This window comes from Poromitra crassiceps, assembly GCF_964638095.1.
Source record: "Poromitra crassiceps genome assembly, chromosome: 4".
NCBI classification, from domain to species: domain Eukaryota; kingdom Metazoa; phylum Chordata; class Actinopteri; order Beryciformes; family Melamphaidae; genus Poromitra; species Poromitra crassiceps.
Genome location: NC_139626.1, coordinates 6,713,001 through 6,737,435, shown reverse-complemented (window position 1 = coordinate 6,737,435; position 24,435 = coordinate 6,713,001). Strand labels below are relative to the sequence as shown.

General features: G+C 42.6%; 2 protein-coding genes across 2 annotated transcripts; both read right to left on the bottom strand.

Annotated features, from left to right (window-relative positions):
- Nucleotides 1-11,529: 11,529 nt before the first annotated feature.
- arl4d (ADP-ribosylation factor-like 4D) lies at nt 11,530-12,129 on the bottom strand (the record flags this gene model as incomplete). The annotated part of the gene is made up of 1 exon (XM_083636221.1): nt 11,530-12,129. The coding sequence occupies one exon, from the start codon at nt 12,127-12,129 to the stop codon at nt 11,530-11,532; it is 600 nt and encodes a 199-aa protein (XP_083492347.1).
- Nucleotides 12,130-14,243: 2,114 nt separating this feature from the next.
- On the bottom strand, nt 14,244-24,365 carry tmem106a (transmembrane protein 106A). The gene is made up of 8 exons (XM_083635456.1): nt 24,209-24,365; nt 22,421-22,600; nt 21,956-22,019; nt 21,157-21,310; nt 19,543-19,683; nt 19,389-19,432; nt 19,099-19,152; nt 14,244-16,015 (listed from the first exon to the last, which is right to left on the bottom strand). The coding sequence occupies exons 2-8, from the start codon at nt 22,578-22,580 to the stop codon at nt 15,907-15,909; spliced, it is 726 nt and encodes a 241-aa protein (XP_083491582.1). The 5' UTR covers nt 22,581-22,600; nt 24,209-24,365; the 3' UTR covers nt 14,244-15,906.
- Between the last annotated feature and the right edge of the window lie 70 nt (nt 24,366-24,435).

Genomic DNA, 24,435 nt, shown 5'->3' with positions numbered 1-24,435 from the left:
ACACATAATGACAGAACTCAGATATTTTTTAACTCAATGTCCAGGAATTCCCTTGTAAAATGTAAAAGTAAAGTTTGACAAATATAATTTCATCTAGGGCAAGACCTCAGTCAAAGAGTATTTCTACAGTTAGTCTGGTTAAAACCATTCTGTTTCGCTCTACCTTTCAGTCTGGACTCCAAGTCGTCCACAGTAATATCAGTGGGCGGGAGTACTAGCCTTGACAGATAACTCCTTCAGCCAATCATCATCGCCGAATCCAGTCTTTCAGCCAATCAGCGTCGGATCCAGTCAAATCCAAATCCACTTGGAAGAACCGCAAAAACATATTTTCTGCAGAGAAACTCCGCTGGTACATACTCTTGTTCTAGTTTAATTGTTGGTAGGACTATTTCTGCAATAACTGCACTTACGGGTGTGTCAACTCGACAACGTTATTGCTCATTGCTTCGGGAGTCGCGGAGCCATGGGAGCAGCCATTACTGGTTTGCCAGCGGCATCCCTGATTGGCCGGTTACGATATTTGGCCCATGCACTTTGTCATTTCTGGAGGCTGGAGGCTAGACGGTCCCACAGAACAAAACAAATGTGAGTTCACGTGTCCGGATGCTTTACCAGGCTAACAATGCGTATGACAACATTTAAAATTCAATTTAGTATCATTTTTGAGATTGAAAACTTCTGACTTTGCTGTCGAAAACTCCACCCATCTCATATAGGCATAGACCTATCTGTTTGCAAATATTACTTGACCCAAGTCTGTCTGGAAGACAATTATGGGTTTTCATTATGATGTATGTCTTCAGATAAAGGTATTAGTTACTAGGGCTGTGGCGATTCACTTATCTCCCGATTCGATACTATCACGATTCTTGGGTGCCGATTCGATTTATATTGCGATTCTTAAGTATTGCGATTCTACGATTATTGCGATTCGATATTACGATTTATTGCGATTTTTGTTTATTTTTTTCTTTTATTTTTTCAGTTTGTTTGCTTTTTTACACTAGATTAGAACATGGTAAAAGTTGAATCATACACTAGAGACTGTATATTATATATCATGAGTAGGGCTGGGCGATATAGTTAAAAACAGGGGCGGACTGGGATCATAATTCAGGCCGGGCATTAGATACCAAGCAGGCCAGGCCGATATGGGCCAACGCGCGTGAAATTTGGGCCGTTTGAAGCCAGATTTGGGCCGTTTGAAGTCCAATTTTACAATGAGATGCACCCACTTTAACCCTGAAGTGTAATTATTACTTCAGACTAACTAATAAAGTAATAAAACCACTAGTAAACCAGTAGGCGGCGCCTGGCCTGCTGTTCAGTGAGTGGCCTGACTGCAAGCACCCAAAAAAAAATTTTTTTTTTTTTTTTTTTTTTTTTAATTTGCGATTATCGATTCTGGAATAAAAGATCGATCCAAAAAATCGTGACATTAAAAATCGCGATACTTAGGTGAATCGATTTTTCCCCCCACCCCTATTAGTTACTCTCTGTTGTGTTCAAGTGGCTCACAAATGTTTATTTATGCCAGACCCAGGAGGGCCAGCCTAGAAGAGCCTTAGGGGCTTACTGACTGACTGACTGACTGACTGACTGACTCCCCATTGTTGAGCAGCAGCAGGCAGCTGAATGAAGCCTGTGACACAGGTGAATGTAATCACCTGTAATCAACTAGTTGAGCCGACGGGATCTTTAATGAGCACAGAGTCAGGACCTCGGTTTAACATCTCATCCGAAGGACGGTGCAGAGTCCCTGTCTCTGCCCTGGGGCATTGGGGGAGATTATTCCTGAGACCAGAGGGGAAGAGGGGAACAGCACCTCCTACTGGTCCTCCAACACCACTCCCAGCACCAGTCTCCCATCCAAGGAGTATCCTAGGCCAGACCTGCTTAGCTTCCCCGCATGAAAGCCAGTAATGTAATGCCGGAGTCACTGGTGCTGACGCGAAGCTATGGCAGCACTGCATGCTGTAATGGTGCTCGGGTGACAAGGCGTTTCCTCAGAGGCAGCCAGCCACTCCAGAGTCATCTGTTCCGCCATGAGCCCCGCTATCACGTGCGCTCTCACTGTCACGTGCAACCTGGCAGACCCCCCGCCACCCCTCTTTACAGCTGACCGGGCGCCCAGGGGAGAGGCAGGGTCGCTAATATACAGCACTGCTGCTGCCACACCACAGCGTCCCTCTGCAGCCATTATTGAAGTGACAAGTCTCCCGGGGAGGAGAGAGAGCACTCGCATATTATTTTTTTCACACCCTCTCTCTCTCACTCACTCACACATGTAATGGAGTCATGATTCATCACTAAAGCAGGCTGTATTGTCAACAAAAGCCACGTGCGGAGAGACGGTACACAGTAGCTTCAATGCGGGTTTCACTTGATTTAAAGCAGGACTGTTTAGTCCTGCTTTAGTCCTCCCCAGTCCTCCCCAGATTTCTGGCAAAACGGTATTCTACTTGATTTGAAAATTCTGCAGACAAGATGGCCGCCTATAGTCCCTTGTACCCTGGCAGAATTCCTAGCCCATAAACGAACTAATAACTTGGCCAATAAGTATGTAATGTACAAAATAAAACAAACAGTAATGTCTTCATTTGATGTAGAATGCAGAGGACATGTAACTGGTTCGTTAAACTCGCATTCCAGGAATATTGTATTTACCACAATGCTCCACGTTAACGTAGTTGGCTCGTGCCTCAGAGAGCCTCGTTGTCCTAGAATCCCCTCGCTTAGCGCCAGAACACACTCGATTTGGGGGCGAACCACGCCAGGATTGGCCCACGCCAACGCCAGTGCCCAGAACTGTCAAATCAAATCATCGACAGAGATGCTATGGCCCGCCTCCCAGTATTGTTTGTGTATCAGAGATAGATAGATAGATAGATAGATAGATAGATAGATAGATACATAGATAATGTTATAAATATAGCCACGTTATAAACAACAAACTAACACTGGTGGTCCGTATGGAAACAGTGTTACTCGAAACAGTTAAAAGTGATATAAATTTGGTAATTCGGTGGCATTTTACTGCCATGTTGCAACCCTCTTATGCCTCTGGCATGAACTACAGTAATAATCACATGAAGAAAATATTCACATGAGTGGGAAAGGGGGGAGTACGCCGTGACGTCAGGTTGTACCATTTTGGAGGGCAAAAAAAAGCAGGGTTGAACCCATAGAGGGCACTTATGCAGCTGAAAATGATAAAGATTGTAGAATATTATAAATTTGGTCTCAAATGTGGAAATTTTGACCAGAATTCTTCACACACCACCCCAAAAGCCATTGGTTAAAAGCTGGAAAAAAAGTGTTTTGGGGTTTAGTCCTGCTTTAAATGCATTGTATTGTCACGATCTGCTCCTCGGTTATCGAACACTTCCCCTCCTTTCCTCATGTGCCCTGCAGTCACCTGTGTATCTACCGCGTCTCTCCCTAGTCTTGTCTTCTCCCAGGCCCTGTAGCTCCTCCCCAACCTTCTGCTTTCTCTCCACCTGCACCACACCTGTTTGCCATCAGCCAGTTAGTCCTGTGACTTTTGTTCCACCTTCACCTGCCTGCCATCAGCCTATCCGCTCCCAGAAGCCTATCCGCTCCCAGACTCATGCCATCCAGCCAGCTGTTCACTGTTTCGCATTAGTCTCGTGTGTATAGTGTCTGTGCTCCCTTGTAGTGTTTGTCAGATCATCTGCGTTGTTTTCGTGTACCTGCCAGATCTTGGATGCTCTGTTCCTTTCGCCTGCCAGCCTGTTTGGGTTGTTTGCTTTTTTAGTATTGTTTTCTGTAGCTACTACTGCCTCCGTTTCAGACAAAAAGGCTGTTGATGAAAGTCCAAAGGGACTATTAGAAAATGCATCTCATGAGCAAGCAAGCTTTAGTCAGCATATAGAATCACCCCATAAACATCTTTGATCTTCATATCTAAACTGCACATCCAGTCCAGAGCTGTGTAGCTCTGTGCCTCAGACTCTGAGCCTCATGAGCTCAGACTCTTGAGGCATGTCTGCCTTTAGACGTCAGTAATAATGGGGATTAAAAAGCTGTTTGTGTCCATTGGGTACATGCTGCTCATGTACACCCCACTGACACACACCAGATGGGGTTCTGGGTAATCCCAACGGGGGATCAGGAACTGTGTGTGCGTGCGTGCGTGCCTACGTGAGCAGGGACTTTACAAGGAATTAATTGCAGCCAAATTAGGGTAAAATATAATAACAACAGGGGTGCTATGATATATTTTAAGGAATAAATCTGTCGGCCACAACTGGAATGAAAAGATGATATCCAGATAAATAAACAATACAGACTATGGAGGACAAGGTTGCTGGATTTCAGGAGCAACAGCAGTTTGCAAACATTTGTACTTGCATTTGGTAACTGTTGTATTGTATTTACAATTGAATTGTATTTAAAAATGCAACAGAACCTTTTGGAGTAAATATATCAGAACATTATGCATGACTTCAAAAGCAAGAACACGAGAAGAGAGAGAAGAAAAACGTGATTGGACCCTTGAAGACTCCATTTGGAAGCCTAAAGCGTGAAATCACCTATGAAGTCATTTTTATAGCCCCCTACAGCTGAACAAGTGAATTGTTTGGAAAAGGTTTGGCCTGAATGTTTAAAATATACAAATACACAGCCCATAATTTCCTCGAGGTTCCCTTGAGCAATCCATCACCCCTTGCCAAGAGTCTGCAGAGAAACAAGTGCATTTATGAATATGTATAAACGCTCCCTGAGGCGATATACCTTATTCATGCGAAAATGATTAGTGTCTGTAGGCGGTGGCCAAGGACATATAAAAGAGACTACAGTATTAGATCCATGTGTTTAGTTGTCGTGTAGGGTCACCTTGGAGCTAAAGGCAATGGTTGATGGTGATGCAACCCCACACGAGCCCCACCCTGTGTGAAAGAGTCTGCTGTGTCACAACTAAGAAAAAGGGCCTTGGTGTGTGTAAACGCATGGGCTCTTTCTCTTGTCTGCACCTATAGACTCTAGGGTGAAGCACTGCACTGTGCGTGACTCAGTGAATAAGCTCATCAGTTTTTTGACCTATTAAGCTTTAGTTTCGCCTGTGAATCCTTTCCCATCCATTCAGTGCTATAGGCTGGGCTCTTAAGTGACGGCCGAGTGGCAGCTTTATGGCCTTTTGGGAAGGAAAGCTAGACGAACTACGGTAATCCACCCCTCCCACAAACATCGTCCCCTTTCAACCCTCAGACCTTGACTCTGCTGCTGCCTGTCTGCATGCTGCGGTGCTAACACCCACTCTTCACTGCACCCCCCCCCCCCAACCCCCCATATCCTCAGCAATGACAGCAAAGTCAATTTTCTTGAAATCCTCTATCGGTGCGAAACCTAAGAGGTTTTCACACCGATTCGCATCAATATTATTAGCCATGGTTTCAGGAAGAAAGAGTGAGACCGAGAAGGAAATAGCAACAGTGGGGGAAGAAAGAGAAGGAGACAGACATGGAGAGAGAGAGAGAGAGAGAGAGAGAGAGAGAGAGAGAGAGAGGGAGAGAGAGAGAGAGAGAGGGAGGGAGAGAGAGAGAGAGAGAGAGAGGGAGAGAGAGAAAGAGAGAGAGCGGGAGAGAGAGAGAGAGAGAGAGAGAGAGAGGGTGGTCACAGGATCCCAGTATATTGATCCGAGTTGCTTTTCTAATCTGCCTGCCCCCTCGGTAACCTCGGCTGGATCGGACATCCAACCACAAAAGCAATCTGACCCCTAAAGGTCACCCTTTAGGGGCTGCTGCTGCCTTGAGGTTGCCGTGGTGATAGAAAATCACTTCTACTCTGGGCCCAGTTGGATGTCTTCAGACGCATGTTAGATTTGTGGCCCGTACACCAGGGGTTAGGCGAAGATGTAGTCTCACATCATTGTTTTGCTTTTATTTATGAGGACGATTATTATTATTATTATTATTGTTATTGTTGTTGTTATTATTGTTATTCTGATTATTATTATTAGGGGTTCAAGCCCTGAAGAGGCTGGAATCTATTTACTTTCTCTGAACACTTTTTTCTGTTTATTGAAGAATGCAATTTTCCAGATTGGTTGATGGTTGAGCATATAACAGAGTTGTTTATTTTCTTCTCATGTGCACTATTGATTCATATATTAAATTAATGTTTATTCAGGCCCTATGTATTGAAGTGATGCATCAATTCAAGATGCATTGAGATGCATCGATAATGGTTTCATCATTGCATCGTAGCCCTCTGAATCAGAATTGGATGGAATCGTGAGGTGTCTAGAGATTCCCACCCCTACTGTTTACTGACCTGTGGAGCTGCATCCCAGAGAGAGAGAGACAGACTGGACATCTATGAAAACATCTGAATGTTTTTATCATTTTCATCATTTTTTTATCAAGTCGGTCTGAATGTTTTTATGATTTTTATAAATTGATTTCATCATCTAATAAACGAAAAGCTAAACTAAACCCTCGCTGTGTGGTTTTGGTGTTTTGCGGTAAGAGTGGCTCTCCTTTTGACTTTGACCGGCTAGTGTGGCTCTCATGGGGAAAGATAGTGAGGATCACTGCTTTAGATGAACATTTCTTTAGAGGCACGATAGCACCTTTTCTGAGTGCAGATAAGCCGAGCTCTAATACATGTCTGGATTCTGTTTTTAATTCATTTCCCAGTTTTAGAACGTTTGCCTGTTGCTTATTGGATGATTGACACTTCCACAGGCCTGCAGTGTGTCTCCGCTGTAGCAAAACTCCCATCGTGATGCTAATTTATTCAGGAGACAGCTGCTGTGTCGAGATGACTCTGCAAAAGGCATCGTGGAAAGTTTTTAATGAGCTCACCGGTGTGAATAATGTGGACACTGAGGCCAAAGGAGTCAGGATTGTACGAAAATGTGTGTGTGTGTGTGTCTGTGTGTGTGTGTGTGTGTGTGCGCGCGCGTGTGTGTGTGTGTGCACGCGCGTGTGCTCGTGCGTGTGCGTGCATGCGTATGTGCGTGTTTGTTTCCATGTGGTAGACATGTATCGTCTTGCCATGTGTGTGTACACACTGTGTGTGTGGCGAAGAGGTCACTGACCTCGTAGAATCCTGATTGACCATCTACTAGTTGACGCTCCAACCTGGTACCTCAGTTCTTGGAGGGTTTCCTGGAGGACCTTCCTCCTCAGGTTGACTAGCAGAGTGATCTTGGCCGTTGGGTGATAAGTGTTGGTCGTTTCTAGCATGCGTTGTCTCAGGCGTGCCCTTCACGACACGATGGAGGTCCCACGTACCCATATCCCGCTGGCCAACTGGATGGTTGTGATGGTTGTGTTGGCCAGCACCTCCTGTAAATGTCTTCTCGGCGGTTTCCCAGAAGAGCGATGCGTAAGCAGCACACAAGTCGTCCGGCTCCTTACTTCCAGGATGGTGGTCATCGTATCCGATATGGAGTTGAAGTCCTCTTCGGTAGCTGCTCTTGGGTGATGCTCTTGGCATGTGGTCTACGTTGTCAGACTGAGTGTACTCACGTACTAAACTGGCAAGCCTCTACGCCTGCTAAAGTAGATGTGGTCATAACCGATGATGTCATATATTGCTGATTATGACATCGTAGATGATTACGGCGTTATGACATCACCGGTCTCGGCGAGACGTCACGTTGCACTCTCATTGTGATCTCATCGCTGCTTGCGCTATCCATTGTGATGACATCGGTGATGATGTCATCATTCGCGATAGTTCCAGGGAGCTGGCTGGATCCACCCACTGTTAATGAACCCACTGCTCAACACAAGGACTTGCTATTATACACACTCCCTTTAAAAAGAGAGGGTTGCACATTCTCCATCTAAATGCTCGTATAGCTTAAGTCAAACTGATGAACATATTGCTAGAGAAAGCAAAGCTGCTCTTATTGTAGTTACTGAATCATGGCTAGATAATAGCGTGACTGAGTGAGAGATTCAAATCATAAGTGATGTTAGTATTCGTAACGATAGGAATAGAGGTGGGGCGGAGTCTGCATGTCCATCCGCAGTGATATGGCCCACAGTTTGATGAAAGACCTGCAACGGGAGGAGCTTGAAACAGTTTGGGTTCAGATTCTCCTTCCCAAGTCCAAACCTGTTATCGTCCAGCAAGGCAAAACAAATTCTATGAATTATTAGAACAATGTTGTGTGTATCCTGTGATCATTTCATGGAAACTGAGAATATTTTAATTGGAGACTACAATACAAACGTGGACACTCTATTAGAAAAAGCAGTACAGTGCAACATCTTCAGCAGGCGTGTCCAAAGTCGGGCCCGGGGCCTTTTTTTTCTTTTTTTTCCACCGTTATTTATACAGGGGGAGTCTCACTGAGAGCAATGCTCTCTTTTTCAGGAGCACCCTGTTTACATTCACACACACATTCATACCTGGAAGCTGACCAGTGCAACCACAGTCTGATCTGTTGGCCACTGAGCAGCTGGAGCAGTTGGGGTTAAGGGCTTTGCTCAAGGGCACCTCAGTGGTGGAAATGAGGGAGGGGCAAGCGCTGCCTTTTCACTTTCCCCACCCAGATTTATCCTGCCCGTCCCGGGGATTGAACCGACAACCTTCCGGTCACAAGCTCGCTTCTCTAACCGTTGGGCCACCACCACTGCCCAAAATTGGGCAATTGTGGCCCGCGGACGGATTTTAAGCGGCCCTCGGCTTGTCTCTCAAAATATACTTACTATATGTGGCCCTCCACACAGTATTGGTTAATTAAGCAATATATTCACATGATCTAATCTGGCCCGCATTCAAAAATTGTGGACCCCCCCTGATCTACAGTGATGATACTGTATGTGCACAGCCTCAGGTGCTTCAACCCTGTGATCTGATCTACAGTGATCTGATCTACAGTGATGATACTGTATGTGCACAGCCTCAGGTGCTTCAACCCTGTGATCTCCAAATTGCTGAGGCAGATCTATATAAATGCCATTCACTGACACAAGGCATTCACACACATGTGCCATGGCAATGCACACACACACACACACACACACACACACACACACACACACACACACACACACACACACACACACACACACACACACACACACACACACACACACACATTTATCACCATCATTCCCAATAGTGTTGTGATCCCCCACTCACAACCACCTCGCCACTAATTGATGTAATTACGATGTCAGCAGCTGGCAGACTAGAAGGTGGGAATCAAGTCAATGGATTGTGACCTGTGTGGGGTGGGGGAGGGGCAAGGAGGGGGGGGGGGGGTTCCATCGCCTCATTCGCTGACTCAGCCAATAGTAGAGGGGAAGGGTCAGGACATTCGAATTTAACTCTATTTGGATCATCAAACCCAATAAATGTCCAAACTCAACAATACTTCAGAAGTATCGTGAGTCAAAATCTCAGTATATTCAAACTGTGAATAGGTTTCCATTGATTAATTGCTAGTAACACAATTTTTCAACCACATTTTTGAACATAAAATAAATTGGCTAAATTTGGCTAAGCATGACCCTTATGGGTCAAGGCTCAGCCCGACCGAAACTCAAGCAATTACGGTAGCTAAAAAAATTCAGATCAATCTTTCAAAAACCTATTTTGTTCTAGGTGGGTCCCACTGGGCCTAATAGACCCTTCTCACGGGGGCCATTTTGTGTCGAGAAGCCAGGGTAAACACAGGTGCAAGCAAAACACTAATGAGGGTTTCCAACTTCCATGATTGGAATTTGGAAACCCTCATTAGTGTTTTGCTTGCACCTGTGTTTACCCTGGCTTCTCGACACAAAATGGCCCCCGTGAGAAGGGTCTATTGTCAAACTCTACGGCATTGCATCAGGGGTGTCAAACATACAGCCCGGGGGCCAGAACCGGCCCGCCGTAGGGTCCAATCCGGCCCGCGGGATGGATTTGCAAAGTGTGAAAATTCAATGCACTTAGAAGTCCTTCAATCCAATTTTTCAACCTCAGGATTTGACACCTAATATCAATGCACTTGAAGTGAAAGCTAAGAGGTGGCAGGTTTAAGGAGCAAGGTACAATATTAAGTACTATTAAGTAGCCTACCGGATTCATGTTTTCTGTATTCATCTCTAAATGGTAATCTACCAGTATTTTCATTACCTTTGAATATACAGAAGAATTACAGTTGCTGTCAATTGTAATACACAGTTACAGACAGTAAACTTGATATGATAGGTCTATGGTAGCTGAGATAACGCTATAGTGAAAATGTGTTCTTAAAATGTACCTGTAGGCCTAATTCTTTAGACTGAAAGAAACAGGAACATTTGGAGGTGTTGTTATTTATAGGTTATTATTATGCATTGATTTTGTTTGTCTGGCCCACTTGATACAGCATACTCATACAGCAAGTCATGCTTTTCCACCACTGGTGAAATATCATTCACAAATGTTGGTGGGAGAACTGAAAATTAGATTAGATGAATGAATTTAAGTGAATGATTTTTGCTGAGTATAAAAACATCTCTGTGTTTACTACAGTACATCTAGTAAAGCTATTCAGCACTGGCTCGTGTGCCAGTGAGGCATCTGCTGAGGCAGATGCGTAAATCCAGTGGATGATTTATTGTGACTATTTATAGTTGTAAAAGGAAAGCTAGTTGAGTTAATTTTATCAACTGGGGTTTGAAATTCTGGTATATCTCTGGTATGACAACGTTCTGTGAAGATATGAAAGGGAGACACTTGATAGCATAGCATGAGATTGATCTGTTCCTGTGACTTCAGTATATTCCCACCCAAGCACACTCGACCTTCAGGAGTATCCCTTCATTCCAGTAACTACAGAGATAGCAATGGATTCCAATACAGTGCTATGATTTATTAATTCTTCGATGTTACAAAAATGTACAATTTGTATAAACACTATTGTTATTCCAACTAAAACGTAACCTCTGTGGCATGAGGGGAATGCACTTAGGATTAGTGTTCCATGGCTATCAAAATAAATATCACTTTGTGCTCCGTTATCATCACTGAATGCCGTTTCTCTCCATACCACTGAGAGCAAGTCAAAAATACAACACAAAAATATGTGGAATCAATATTTCGGGTTCACATCAGAACATTGTGGGGGCAAAAACAACTATTTAGTGGGGCAGAATGTGTGGAATCTAGTAAAGAATAGACATTTAAAATCTTAGTCGTTCTTTTTTCTTCACCAAGCACTTGCCAAATCGAAGGAAAAGTGTACCTACATTGGTCCTACATTTAGCAGGAAAATGTCTTGTTGGCACAGTTAAAAGTCCTCCTTGAAACGAGTGAAGAGAAATCACTAAACAATTGAAATTCAAATTGTCAAGGGATCCTTTAAATCTATAACTTTAGTCTTTTGAGCATAAAGGGCAGCTGCACGGTTGCAGAACAAGATATGTCAATACTGCATCAATTATTTTTGACGAAATCCATTTCTCCTGGCCCTCAGGCCATGTTTAACTGGGTCTTTTGTTGGCACAAAAAGCCATCCCGTTAAAGGGGGGCGATGAATGTCTTAAGTTAATGTCCACAGTTCGAGTCAAGGATTTATCTTCTTCTGTTTTTGCTGTGCTTCACCATCTTCTTCCTCTTCAGGATCATCTCATAGAGTTTCTCCAGGCCAGGCTGCAGCCCCTGTCCGTCCACAGCACTGCAGCTCTGGACGTGGTGCAGGGTGGAAGTGCTCAGTTCGTGAACGGCCAGCAGCTTCTCCACCTCGCCCACAGACAATGCCGAATCCAGGTCCTGCTTGTTGGCCAGGACCACGACGGGGACGCCCTGGTTCTCCGAGGTGCGGGTGATCTTGTGGAGCTCCACCTTGGCCTCCTCCATCCGCTCCAGCTCAGTAGAGTCCACCACAAACACCATCCCGTCTGTCCGCCGGGTGTAAGACTTCCACAGAGGACGCAGCTTCTCCTGGCCGCCCACGTCCCACACCTGGAAGGTTATGGCCCGAGAAGTCCCCACGGCCACCTTGATCTTCTCCGTGTTGAAGCCCTTCGTGGGGATGGTCTCGACAAACTCCTTCAGTTTGAGTCTGTAGAGCAGGGAGGTCTTGCCGGCGGAGTCGAGGCCGATGACCACCACGTGCAGCGACTGGAAGTTTGCCAGGAATGGCGTGTTCATATCAGTCAGCTGGTTCCCCATGGCGATTCTCACCTACTTAGGTGAGGTGGCAGATTCTTGGTCAAATCCTTTTCAGCAGTTTGGCAGTTTGTGGCAGAAGGGCTCAGACTGGAGTGGGCCTGGAGACCTTATCCAAACACAAACACACAGTCAGTTCACATAATGAGAAAACAGTGCTTCTTTAAAGAATCTCTGTCTGCAGTGCAATCAAAGTGCTATTTCACAGCACCAAGCAAGGAGTGTTACTTGTGTGGGGGAATACACAACAGAAACTGACAATAGCCTATGATACTGTATGTAAACACTACCGTGGGACATTGATGATTAACATTACAAGCACATTTCAACCTATTCAGCTGAATTTCAGCAATTCAATTTCATCTCAACTTTCATTCCATGCAGCCTGGCAACGGCTAGAGCCTGTGGTATTTTCTATTGTGTTCACAGCAGAGCTCTGATAGTGATAACGGACCGAAATAATACTACTTTGCTGTAGCAGGCCAACACTGCCTGCAGGCTGTTATTCAAGTCACAGAGGCACTAATGCGCACTTAGTTTGCTCACTCATAATTCCTCATCTGATTGAATAAAACAATATATGTTTTTTTTTCAGTGAAACATTATATAGCTTAATTGGGTGGCTGGAGGTTACTCTCTAGTTGCCTGTTTGCCTAGTCTAATCCTCTTAAGACTGCTAAACCCAGAAGGCTTTTCTTAGAGCAGATTGATTTCAAGTTTAATGCCATGCATGGATATATATTCACGGACACACTCCACCAACCAACTGTCTATGGGGATTGCTGCTGCCGCACTTAATCCCGTTGTTATTGAGATCCTGATCAAACCGCTGCCTTTAGACAGAATACATGCAGGGATTGCATACTGGACTACAAGGGGAAAACATTCACGTTATAAGACTGTAAACTGGAAATTGTGTGTAGTTTGGAGAAATGGAAATGACACCATGACTTTACAAGCAATTATGCACTGTCCTGATTTGAGAATTATAGCCTACATACCAGAACCCAAGCTGCCTACTGGAATAATTTATTAACAACAAAAACACCAAAATGCCAAATCGTCTCTCTGCAAAACGTCCATACCTTCTAATTGTTGTCCTGGATGAGCGGAGAAAACATCATCCCAACGCAATAAACGCATCCATAGTTAGGCTACTTGTCAACAAATTATGTTTATCCCACTAGTCACTCACAAGCGCTCCTGTTCGCTTCAGCACGTTCATCAGCACTGACGGAGTGGAATAGAGCACACACAGCACCTAAGAAGCCCCCGTGACGTCACGGCTACCTAGCCCTCTGCTCCACGCCCCCTGTCGGTAGCCTACAGTAGTGTAGATAAACTGTCTAAACCTAAATGAGAAAACAGACAGTATCGTATTTGATTAAGCTCGCAGTTTTATTTTGTGTGCGCAGCGCAATAATATTTCAAGTCTTAATTTGAAACAAAATGGTCCAAACATAGCAACAACTTTTCTTTGAGGAAAACATATAAATCAATCAATCAGTTGGGGTGGGCGATATAATGATATAATTTCTTTCTATGGTGAGATTGATGTGATGCTATGCCACAATTTCCACCAATTCTGTCTTCCACCAGTTTGTCTTTGCTGTGTGTGTGTGTGTGTGTGTGTGTGTGTGTGTGTGTGTGTGTGTGTGTGTGTGTGTGTGTGTGTTTACCATGATGGTGTTTACAGGGATACATTGGCTCCACCTTGTGTCCGTTCACATGAAGAACTGGGGGGAGGGGGGTACTTCGAAATTCCTATTATTTGTACTTTTTTCGGACAGACAAAAACATTCTATTCATTTCTAAATATCTACTTGTGAGAACTGAATTTTTCACCACCATTCATGTGGATATCTAAATAGCCTAAAAATGAATTGGCCTCTATAGATATCTACAATTAAAATATCTCAATTGATTTGTCACCTTTCCAAACAGGTCCACACTCTCAAAACACTTAACAACCATTTACCTGCACATATGGAAAAGTTATATCCCACTGCAAAATGCAATATTGCCCTCTTTTCACATTTATTTTTTTATTAAACCTTTATTTAACCAGGTAAAAGACTCATTGCGATTTCAAATCTCTTTTACAAGAGGAACCTGGCCAAGAGGGCAGCATAAAAAACAAACACATTTAGGTTCCATACAGACACACAAATAAACATTTGAAGAGGGAGACTTGAAATTACATAAGTAATGAGATTAAGTACAGCAGCAAGTTCCAAACATATGTTTATAAAAAAGCAAAACCTCTCAATTCCAACTATAACATTGTAATTTAATGAGTAGAACATACTCTGTAGGCTATATGTACCAACACAGGAATACTTTTGGGAAAACGTGTCAGTGTCATTGACTGGTTATTTTATGGTACCATTATCAATTTGTTGAGGAAACATTGTTTTATTTTATGCTAAATCTGTTCACTAGAATTTTGGATATGCTAGATGTCCACTTCATACTTTTAAATAGAAATTAATTTTGTGTGATGTCATATCCAACATCTGTATCATGTCTAGATTACTTTAGGCTGTATTGACTGATCAATGATGATCAACAGTGGTTCCCAAACTGGGGTAGGTGTACCTCTAGGGGTACATGGAGGTACTACAGGGGGTACTTGAGAGAAAAGGGAAAATGTACAAATACATCATGAAAAATAAATGAAACGTTAAAATACAGCTGCTCTGGAGGCACTAATTGGAACCGCGGTTCACTCCATTTCTTATTTTGTAATGTTATATTCATCAAATTCATCAAAAAGGTGGTTTATCATTCATTCATTGCATCATTATGCTATAGTTTTCTCTTGCAGTTTTCTAAGCAAAAAGTTGCAGTCGGGTAAAGGGGGCACTTGGATTCAGAAATCAGGGAAAGGGCCGGGGGTACTGAACTGAAGCAAGAAGAAAAAGAAGAAAAAGAAAAAACGTTAGAGACCCACTGATATAAAAAGAAACCACAATGTTAATGTAGCAACCTTTAACCTTTGTAGAAAGCCTTCATGAGAAACACACAAAGACAGTAGAGGCTGGAAAGAAAATTTCAATCAATGGCCTGTACAATAAAACCCAATGGGAGGGGAGGGGGGGGGGGTTTTAGGCCACTCTTTAATAAAGTGCAAATGATAAAAGGCATTGTCAAAGATCCACACAGTTTAGGAAGTAGGTGTCATCCTGTCAACAAAATAGTTTGAGAGTGAAATGCAAAATGAGTGCAAATTAAAACGCAAATAGCCTACATGCTCAGTGTTCACAAAGCGAGAAGAATATATTTTTCAACCACACGCTGGTCTTCACAGAATGATTACATCTTCACTTAATGTATGTCCACAACTCATAATCTTCTTTTCAGTTTGTGTTTATTTCACAAGATTTGATGACCATGTGTTGCCTGTAATAGGGATTTATACAGGCATTCACTCCAATAAAGTTTCACGGTAAGCTATAAATGTAGATGACAAATCTATGTACCGGTATATACTTTTTTTGAATATAATAATCATTTTAGTGATTGATCTCAAGGTATGCTAAAACAACATACAAAGTAAGACAATAGACATTTTCACAGTAGTTATTCTGATAACCTATAAATAATTTTGCTTTCAAAATCATTCTTTATATAGATTACCTTCCCTTTACAAATGCCTTTATTAAAAAAGGCTTACAGATTGCACAGTTAGAAAACAAAGTTACAACGCAAAAAGGACTCAAGAAGTAGGATATTCATCTTCTTGTCCTACCAGCAAGACATGTTTTCATTTTGAGTCCATCACCTCACAGGATGTGGGATGGTTGAATTGGTGCCACAGTCAACATACTCGAAGGCGTTCAGAGACAGCTGCTCAGTGTGGGACAGATAGGAAATATTCATTGTCATCCTGGGGAAGACAAAAACAATATATTGTGAGGAAGACAAAAACAATATAGCCTACTGTGAAGCAGTTTGAAGAGACAAAGACAATAATACTGTGAGGCTGTATGAAGACAAAGACAATATACTGTGAGGCTGTATGAAGACAAAGACAATATACTGTGAGGCTGTATGAAGACAAAGACAATATACTGTGAGGCTGTATGAAGACAAAGACAATATACTGTGAGACAGTATGAAGACAAAGACAATATACTGTGAGGCTGTATGAAGACAAAGACAATATACTGTGAGACAGTATGAAGACAAAGACAATATACTGTGAGGCTGTATGAAGACAAAGACAATATACTGTGAGGCTGTATGAAGACAAAGACAATATACTGTGAGACAGTATGAAGACAAAGACAATATACTCTGAGACAATTTGAAGACAAAGACAATATACTGTGAGGCTGTATGAAGACAAAGACAATATACTGTGAGGAAGAAAAAACAACAATACTGTGAGGCAGTATGAAGACAAAGGCAATATACTGTGACTGTCATGTTTTCAGAATGTTTCAGGTTTTACCACATGAGCAAAGTTCAACAGTTTGAACTCCACAGTGTGTTATTCTTTCATCCCTGACAACAGTTTATGTAAGAAAAAAGAAATAACATCTCAATTGAACTGTAACTGTAAATGCGGAAGCATAGTTATACTGTGACTAGTTTGGTTGATCACTTTAAAGCGAGGAAGGTTATGTTACATTATATTGAAGAAGAGTTTACAAAATGAACAGGTGGTAGCCTACATCACAACACTACATGGCCAAAATGGCAGGAACAATTGAACATGGCCTACAAAGAATATTTCAGAAAGATCTATCCTTTGTTTGAGACCTGTAACGAATTACATGGAAAATATGAATAACAAAACTGAAATAACCTTTTTATTGACGCGTCATGAAGCAAGCTTGTGAAAATGTACCAGATTGACTGAAGCTGGCTAGAGGTAGTGAAAGTCAAGCGCTCTCCCCTGCCTAAGCAAATGCTGACAGTGCTCTTGAGTCAAATGGCTTATGTTCAGCAGACCAAATGTACATCTCCTATCTTTTCCCAAAGAGCCTCAAGATACCACTATCATTCATTTATTTACTTGCGTATCCGAACTTCACCCATTCCAAGAAAGTCTTGACCACATATATCACATATATCGAAGCAAGAATCAGCTGGTCAAAGATAGATTCTGAGGAAATTACTTCCTCTTTGAGTGTATACAAAACAGATGTGAGAATACATGCTGAAAAGTCCCATTTTGCTGGTAAAATCCACTTCGACCATCTCAGAAATGGGAACCCCCATAACATTCACGCTCCTGAAGAAGCAGCATTCGACTGATGTGCAAATCAAACAGACCTAATATAGCACTGTAATATTACAGCATTGTCGGTGGCTCAGTGGTTAGCGCTGCTACCTCACAGCAAGAAGGTCCCGGGCTCGAACCCCCGGTCCGTCCCAGGTCGTTTCTGTCTGGAGTTTGCATGCTCTCCCCATGTTGGTGTGGGTTTTCTCCCACCATCAAATATACATAGGTTAGGGTTAATACTCCTAATAACATCTAGGCTTGCGGACCCCAGGAACAATAGCTGCTGCAATGCTGTATCTAATTTTCCCCATTTCTGAGTGTTCAAAGTGGATTCGAATAGCAGAACTGAACTTTTGAGCATCTGATTTTCCGTTGTGTATATGCTGAGTAGGAGGGTATCTTATCAGAACCAGTCATCATAATCACCTTTTCTTTCTGCACAGTTACTATGTAGTCAAGAATTCATCCAAGGTTTTGGACGGGTCAAGTTTGGACTGACGATCCAAGTCAATGCAAAATGAATGAAAGCAACATCTGGAGGCCATGAGGCTGAAGGCATGAGTGAGTGAAGCCTTCACTCCCCCTGCATCCACTCCTCCAGGTCATTGCTGTGAAGAAGTGTGTGTTCCTCAGCCAGCCTGCCTGTTTGTCTAAAGCCCAGTGCACCTCAGTGACTACGTTTACATGCACACAATATTCCGCTTTTTGCCCATATTCTGAAAATGACAATATTCCGATTAAATGAATAATCCACTAATATTCCCGTTTACATGCAACCCCCCCCGACACGTGAGGGAGGGGGGAGAGAGAGAGAGATGCAGGTAGGCGAAGCCGCAGAGTTTTTCTGTTGAGAATAAACAGAGCAGCACTATTCTTACGAGCATCACTTGGTCCATTTCAGGAGCTTGCTGCTGAAAAGTTTGGTGTTGCGCATCCAAGTCTTTCATAAAAAGTAGGCTAGTAGCCTACATTATTACCTCGCAGGCTCGCAAGCATTGTGGACTTCCGTGAGTACTGGGCACTATAGGCTATTGTCTCTCTCTCTTTAAATCAATATTTCTCATCTCCTCCCGATCAGAAATGTCAACTTTTCTTTTTGCATGCCAGAGATGATGGATTACATGATTATATCGTCTGTTCTAGCGCTTTCTAGCACACATCACATCAGTTGACCACAAACAGGCAACATGCGTCGCAAACTGCGGTAAAAACCCTGATTGAGACGCATATTCCGAATGCGCTGTATACATGATCAAAGAATCCTCCGAAAACCCGAATAATACTGGAATAACCCAGATGTCTTAATCGGAAAATGCTAAATTCGGAAAAAGGGCAAATTCGGAAAATGCAACTGGAATATGCTGTTTACATGACCCTCATCAAATTCAGAATATTGTCATTTTCCGAATAATAGTGGAATATTGTGTGCATGTAAACGTAGTCAATGATTCGCAACGCAACAAAACTGTTCTAGAAACAAAGTTGCAGTGGTCTGAACAGTCTCCAGCCATTTTAAAGGTAGCCACAGTTGCAGAGCATCGCAAGCAGTTGCAAGTTTCAACCCGTTGCGTTGTGAATCATTGGTGTGAACTGGGCTTAAGAGAACATAATGCCAAGTGTGTCTTGTGGTTTTTGGTCTACGAGCCGGCACTGAGAAGCCCTCAGCATAAAGTGAGGATGACAGATGTGAATGTGGCTTTAGCACTTCTGCAGATTTTTAGAGTGAGAATGACACTTACTGTAGCTCCAGAAATAAAGTGTGAATCCTGATACTGGTCGACTTGCAGTAAGTGCTGAAACAGAGCAAGTCAATCAATCAGTTGATAAGTGGATTCATAAGCACAGTGCCAACATAGAAGTAGAAATTATTTTATGCTTTGAAAGTATATTTTTCATTTTATTAGCCTTTTAGAAATAGGGAAATAGGGAAAATCCAGGACCACATATCCTACATGCTCAGGTATGAATTCTTTCCCTTGAAACTATTCTATCATACAATTAAGGTGCATTTCAGGTATTTCAAACTTACTTTAACCCCTTGTCGTTAACTGTCAGGTCAATTTCGATGGTATACTGCAAAAGGTTAAAAAAAGAAAAGAAAAAAAGAGAAGTAAGAAAGTCTTTGCATGACACAATATAGCAGTAGTAGTATTTCACTGTGGACGACTCTATGAGGAACTCACCGATTTCTGTGAACGGGAATGGATGCTGGTCATATTCGATATCTTGGCCTTACCCACGACCGTCTGGTCGACGACACCTTGAATATGAAACCCAACAATTTGAACGGGCACAAAGTTCTCGTTGCTCATGTTGATGAGATTCTAGAGGAGGAAACACACAACAGGTCAGCTGGAACCAACAGATGACGCTTGTTTTGCAGCTTTGCGCTCGACACCACTAGAATATGATGACGCTCTCCAGCATCTTGGGTTCAAATGTGGATTTCTGTCACATGTCACATGTCACAGCCTTTTCTGTCTCCCATCTTTGTGGCACCCTCTTATGTATTTCAGCTGTAACCATACCATGCTGCTTTATGAAGGCACATAGATATTGTGCCTAACGTTGCATGTTTATAGTGATGCTGTACACACTAGCGTAAGTTTAAAAGGTGCTGTGGGTGCCAGACACCCATGGCTGACAGTATGGAGAATCCCTTAGATTATACGTTAGTAACGTCATTAAAAAGGCACATTATAAACCATCACAGACTATTTTCCACATGCGGCCCTGTGTGGCCCGCAATGGAATTGCATTTTTTTTTTTTTACAGTGCACCTGAACGCAACATGCAAGATACCCGCTGAATAAGTGTGCAAATGTTCTTGTCATTCTGGCCAATACTCCACTTCTGTTATAGCATTTCAGTCTGGAATATGGAATATCTTTCAATAATCTATGATTTAGCTGCTAAATTGTCAAATACCACCGTCTGCTTGCTACCCAGGCACTTATGTATGTACTTAACCTAACTAACTTAACCTAAACAACTATCCGGTGTGCACAACATTGTCAGACTAAACTCTGGCTGACACCCCAGAAACCTACAATCCGCTACAGAAAAATCTATATTGTTTGTTTATTAACTGGCCCCTGGCCTTCTATCATTTCACAAAAGTGGCCCCCGGGCAAAGCAAGTTGAGTATCCCTGGCCTAATTGCTACATGTCTATTACTCCTATTTCCACCCCTCAGGTGGAATGTTCCATTGCCATGGAATCATGTAATTCACTCTCAAATGACAATTAGCATACAGCTCAATGGCATAATGTGTTTGTTCAACATAAAATGTACACGGGCTTATTTGGGGAATTATCGAATCCAGGGGTTCCCAAACGTCTCCATGCCGCGGCCCCCCAAATAGCATTAGCCTTTGGCCACGCCCCTCTATTGCAAGAAAAAAAACCATTGACATCTTATAATAAGAATGAGAAGTGTCCATGTGTGTGTGTGTGTGTGTGTGTGTGTGTGTGTGTGTGTGTGTGTGTGTGTGTGTGTGTGTGTGTGTGTGTGTGTGTGTGTGTGTGTGTGTGTGTGTGTGTGTGTGAGTGAGTGAGCAGAATCTTGTCCAGACACAGCTATGCCGTTTTACGTGCGATCGGGCTGAAACTTCCAGGAAGTGTAAAGAGCACCCGTGCGGGTGTGACTTCAAATTAGACATTTCTTTGGTCTCTGCACCAATCCCACTATCATCCACCAAGGGCAAATGAGAGTGGTTGGTGGATGAAGAACTGTATAAGTCTGATTCTGAAGAGGTGGTGCAGAGCCAGACGCTTTAGTGTTAGCCTTTACTTACTCTGACCTCCATTTCAACGGTTTCGGGGGTGAAGTAGACCATGACTGACAGCACAGACACAGGCGTCAAGCTGACACTTCGAGGGAAGAGGAAGAAGAGGATCAGACAGCAGAGGAAGAGGCACACGGCCATGGAGGCACACACGTAGAGCTTCCTGGAAGAAAGCATTGGACGCCATCAACATCTACTGTATGTTCATACGGACACAAATGCACACACACACACACACACACACACACACACACACACACACACACACAATTATATTACAGAATCGTAACAGTTTTTGAATTGGAAAGGTGATTCAGATGGTATCCTAAACAATATTTTTAGCATTATGCAGCCTATAAATCTAGGCGCTTGTTGGATTTATTTTATTGTATTTATTATTATTATTATTATTATTATAATAATAATAATTATTATATTCCGCTATATTGAAACCATGCAAGTCCTGACAATCGGCATGCATTTTTGATGTGGATGTTCTTTCAAGTGTTGAAAAACAAATAATTGTTGGAAAAGCCCAATCACATTCCATACTGTATTGCAATAAAAAAAAACATACTACATTATTGTTTTTGTCAATATTGTGCAACGGTAATGGTGACTCATACAAGCAGAGAGGCATATGCACGCTCCCATGCACACAAATACACACGCAAATATGGTGACACACACACACGCAGAGAGCGCAAAGAGGCGAGTCTATGAACAGCCACACACACACACACACACACACACACACACACACACACACACACACACACACACACACACAGTGACACACATCCCTTACGTGCGTCTGGGTTTCAGCCTTATATCATTACATGGTATTACAGCAACCAGCTGGTCTTGGTGGCCTGCAGAGGCAAAAAAAGAGAAGGAAATAGCAATCGTCCCAAGTCTGTTCTTACTACAGAGATGTTAAAGTGCACCAAATATGGCTTCAACACAGCCAGACATAGGCTACATAAATATTTGAATCTTTGTTTGGTTTAATTAGCATATATATATATATATATATATATATATATATATATATATATATATATACACTTACAAGACGAAATTAAACATTTTTACAGTCATTTGGAGATGGCCAATAGTACACAATTCTAGTTTTAGTCTGTAACCTTCTTGATCAACCTGCCTGATTGAATATAATGGTTTAAAACGAAACAATGAAAGAGTAGCAAGCATAGAAAGTTCACAAAAGGATTGTCCAGATGACAAAAACAAATTCTGCATTGAAGAGAGCGACCTCTGGGAATGCGTCCGGTGCCACGGCAGGTGGGACAGGTGTCTGTCACGTTCCCATAGTGTGCGGGAGAGTGGGTCAGCGTTCTCGCCTTCTCCATCTCGTCTCTCAGGTCAGGACTCTCTGTGGGTTTGCTGCTGTTGCCGTGTCCACCTGTGACCATGCTACCATGTCGAGTCCAGTCTAAAGTCAAGAAGAAGAAAAAAAGCTGACCAGACCTCAAATAAAAGAGTGGAAGGTCTATCTTAAAGCTCAACGGCACGTCGAACACTCAAGAATTTGTCCACTTTGATGAAAGAAATGCAAGTAAATGAAAGTAAAACTGCACTCTTGAATATTACTTTAGTTCTTACTAAGCTTGACCCCTTTACTTCCAAAATAGTAATACTTTCGAGGACGTCACCTGTGTTTTTGTTTGTTTTTATACTAAGCATTGAATAGAATTGACCATTATTTCTCCAAATGAATAAATACCTTGCCTTTTGAAAAGAAACCGTGCGATTCTTGAAGATCACCAAACACCTCATGTATAAAAGATGAACAACTGAAATATTGGCCTAAAGCAGCATTTCTATAGAAACATCTTCGGGGTATAGTCACTATCTTTTTGATGTAGTCTGATCCTTTGAATCCTGAGAGCTGAAAGAGAACTGACGTGTATGCCTTCCTACCCACAAACATTTAAATGTCCTATAAAATCCTATTCCTGCACCAAATGTGATGAGCTGAGCAGAGTGCAATGTGTACAATGGGTGTGTCAGAAGAAGTTTGCCCAGTTATACTGTTTTATGGGGATATACTGCTGGTTGACCATTGTCTAACCCTTTGTGCAAAAGTGCAAAAACCCTTTATGCACTGAATAGCCACTGACTAGTCACTGGCTCGTCACCATTGACTGGGCGTAGCCCCTGATGACTAGTCACCGACTGGCCCAGTGGTTCTCAAAGTGGGGTCCGGGCCCCCCAGGGGTCCTTAGGGCGTTCCAGAGGGTCCCCAGCAAAAAGGGCAATTTATTTTCACAATAATTCCAACCATAAATAACATGATGACAGAATATGACTATTTTGGTCATGTCTTTCATAGACTTTCTGAAATAAAACGTCTAAAGTGTGACCCTCCCCCTGTCTTGCAGGAGCCATGGTGTTGAGGTTGTTAGTCTGATTGGGTGCACCTGGGCCCGGTGCACTCATTGGACCTTCAGACCATTCAGTCTCTCTCCTCACCAATGCAACTTTATAAGCATGAACTAACCCTTAATTAACAGTTAACTAATTGTGTCTAGTAATAATTTACTAATGGTGTTCATGTTAACTAGGAAATGTATGCATTATTTAATAGTTTGGGTTAGTTAATGGTTAGGATTAGAGAATAAACAGGGTTTAGTAATGCTTATTAAGCTTTAACTAACCGTTGATTTAGTGACCGTTAAACTTCATCACTAGGTAGCCTAGGACTCTGGATCTAGTTACTTTGATTCAATGTATTTCTATTCTGTATAGGCCGGCCTACTATAGACCTTTTCTGCCCAGATTACATCACCAAAGAAAGGAATCAGAAGCCAATATGACCTATGACCAGTCCAGCCATTTAAAAGCGTGTGAAGACGACAGTTTAACTTATCCGACATATATAGGCTACTACAACATAGGATCAAGGTCAGTCTGTCTGTCTGTCTAACACAGTAAAAACTGGCCTACTTGCAATACTTGTGCAAAAGGCATGACAAGGCAAGGCATTTAGCTGACAGCAGGGAAAACGTTACATGCGATGCTTCCCCGCCTGCGCACTTACCTTACGATCCCAACCGCGAGTTCATTGCCAGATATATGAAATGTAACGTTAGAGCAAAGTTGTATTTTCTTTACAATAGAGATGAGAAAAGCTCCCGTGAGATCAGCGACAAACTCATTTACTAATCGCGACGCGTCTCCTCTCCTTCTAAAACACAGTGTCACTTCCTTCTTCAGCTTGTTTACGCTGCCTGCCTGTTTAGTGGCAACTCACATGTACTGCTTTTG